At 36.4% G+C, this 3,036-nt stretch overlaps 1 protein-coding gene across 1 annotated transcript; it reads right to left on the reverse strand. All coding sequences in view use genetic code 11, as the record gives it.

The window, feature by feature from the left end:
* Positions 1-325: 325 nt before the first annotated feature.
* Positions 326-2,457, reverse strand: EGR_08258 (hypothetical protein; the record flags this gene model as incomplete). Its single annotated transcript, XM_024497507.1, has 3 exons — positions 326-595; positions 1,878-2,048; positions 2,428-2,457. The coding sequence occupies 3 exons, from the start codon at positions 2,455-2,457 to the stop codon at positions 326-328; spliced, it is 471 nt and encodes a 156-aa protein (XP_024348102.1).
* Positions 2,458-3,036: the final 579 nt, after the last annotated feature.

The following is a 3,036-nucleotide window of genomic DNA, read 5'->3' on the forward strand; positions in this document are numbered from 1 at the left end:
AAGTCAAATCTGTGTCTAGTCTGACAAGTGGATAAGGGGAAAATGGACACATGAAAAGAAAATTGGATCAAACTTACGAAAATGACATTTTCGGAGAAAAGAGGAGGGAAAAGATGGAAGAAAAGTAAATTTGGCTTCGGGTGATGTCGAGATGAGAAAACTAAGTAAGACGTGAAGGAGTAAGGAGTTCTGGCCTAACTGAAGCTCCTTTCAAGAGAGTGGGTGATTGCTAATAGCATTCGAGACGTGGGTCTGCTGTTACTATTAAAATGAGTCTTTGGGCTTCGCTAATGGCGTTAAAACACATCGATAGGATTTATCCTTCTTAAAATTGAAAAACAGAAAGCGATACATTACTACTTTGATTGCTGAAACCGGCCTTAAGAGCAGTTTTTACCGGTGCCACCTGCAACTTACCTAATACCATCCCATTTATTGTCTCCATTATGTAAATCGAAGTCTGCATAGAATGATGCTCCCATTGTACACAACTAGATTTTGAAGTGAACTCAAAAGCATTTTGCAGCACTGACAAGGAGAGGGAGAGCAATGAGAATTGTGGTGATATGTAGTTTCTGGAAATAACTCTGGTAACCTAGAAATAAAGTGGAGATTAAAACTAGTGCACAGCGGCTAGATATACCAATGAGAAATATCTAGACTGGAAGTTGGTTTGCTTCTTTTTGTATTTACTGGTCAGATATTGATTAAGCTGGGAACTTTAGGTTATCAGACATTGCTATTATTTTGTTCACACCCGGGCATCCAAGAAAATCCATTTTAATCAAAAATTTTTATCTTGCAACCTTGGAACGTAATAGGCCAATCGTATTACTGCACTTGTGGAATTTAACGATCTCACTCCTCAGTCGCTTCTGATCATTTATGGAAATGGTTTTTAACTATAAAGCTGGCAGTAACTTGATGGGTTCTAAAAATCTGATTGCATTTACGGTTTGTGAGTTGGAATTAACATTACTGGAGTAAATGCTTTTTAAATGCATTTAAGTGAAAATCGCATTTGCAATGCCTTTCCCGCTGACATATTGCATAAAATAGGGGTTCTCATGTCCAAGCCTCTTTGAATAAAATCAGACTCCATTATTCAGAGAACAAGGATTTATTCTCAGTTGACCCTAAATTTACAAAGTGGAATGCGAAGTGAAACTCATCTAAATAACTTGGCTAAAATAATAATTTGGTGAAAATTTACCTGCAATCAACTACAGTAAAGATTAAATGAGAAAAGGACTTGGACATCATTCAGTTTCTTTGGCTTACTTACCACCTCAATGTTTGCATTTTTAAGTGGTATGTAAATCTTTCAGAAGTGCATCTAAATCCATAACACTAGTTGGATTTACCCATATTCATATATTGATTAGACTCGCTCCATCAACACGAGTAATTATTTCTGTGTAATTGAGGCATAATATGCATATTGCGGTGTATGCCATAATTTGAGGTGCCAGACTGCCAAATTATTCATTTTCGTAAGTCATTCCTTCAAACACTTCCCAGTACACTTTTAATTAGGAAAATTATATGCAAAAAAGTGGTAAATATAACATACCTGTCCCACTTTGGCTTCGGGTGATGTCGAGATGAGAAAACTAAGTAAGACGTGAAGGAGTAAGGAGTTCTGGCCTAACTGAAGCTCCTTTCAAGAGAGTGGGTGATTGCTAATAGCATTCGAGACGTGGGTCTGCTGTTACTATTAAAATGAGTCTTTGGGCTTCGCTAATGGCGTTAAAACACATCGATAGGATTTATCCTTCTTAAAATTGAAAAACAGAAAGCGATACATTACTACTTTGATTGCTGAAACCGGCCTTAAGAGCAGTTTTTACCGGTGCCACCTGCAACTTACCTAATACCATCCCATTTATTGTCTCCATTATGTAAATCGAAGTCTGCATAGAATGATGCTCCCATTGTACACAACTAGATTTTGAAGTGAACTCAAAAGCATTTTGCAGCACTGACAAGGAGAGGGAGAGCAATGAGAATTGTGGTGATATGTAGTTTCTGGAAATAACTCTGGTAACCTAGAAATAAAGTGGAGATTAAAACTAGTGCACAGCGGCTAGATATACCAATGAGAAATATCTAGACTGGAAGTTGGTTTGCTTCTTTTTGTATTTACTGGTCAGATATTGATTAAGCTGGGAACTTTAGGTTATCAGACATTGCTATTATTTTGTTCACACCCGGGCATCCAAGAAAATCCATTTTAATCAAAAATTTTTATCTTGCAACCTTGGAACGTAATAGGCCAATCGTATTACTGCACTTGTGGAATTTAACGATCTCACTCCTCAGTCGCTTCTGATCATTTATGGAAATGGTTTTTAACTATAAAGCTGGCAGTAACTTGATGGGTTCTAAAAATCTGATTGCATTTACGGTTTGTGAGTTGGAATTAACATTACTGGAGTAAATGCTTTTTAAATGCATTTAAGTGAAAATCGCATTTGCAATGCCTTTCCCGCTGACATATTGCATAAAATAGGGGTTCTCATGTCCAAGCCTCTTTGAATAAAATCAGACTCCATTATTCAGAGAACAAGGATTTATTCTCAGTTGACCCTAAATTTACAAAGTGGAATGCGAAGTGAAACTCATCTAAATAACTTGGCTAAAATAATAATTTGGTGAAAATTTACCTGCAATCAACTACAGTAAAGATTAAATGAGAAAAGGACTTGGACATCATTCAGTTTCTTTGGCTTACTTACCACCTCAATGTTTGCATTTTTAAGTGGTATGTAAATCTTTCAGAAGTGCATCTAAATCCATAACACTAGTTGGATTTACCCATATTCATATATTGATTAGACTCGCTCCATCAACACGAGTAATTATTTCTGTGTAATTGAGGCATAATATGCATATTGCGGTGTATGCCATAATTTGAGGTGCCAGACTGCCAAATTATTCATTTTCGTAAGTCATTCCTTCAAACACTTCCCAGTACACTTTTAATTAGGAAAATTATATGCAAAAAAGTGGTAAATATAACATACCTGTCCCACT

This window comes from Echinococcus granulosus (genome assembly GCF_000524195.1).
Source record: "Echinococcus granulosus chromosome Unknown EG_S00100, whole genome shotgun sequence".
NCBI classification, from domain to species: domain Eukaryota; kingdom Metazoa; phylum Platyhelminthes; class Cestoda; order Cyclophyllidea; family Taeniidae; genus Echinococcus; species Echinococcus granulosus.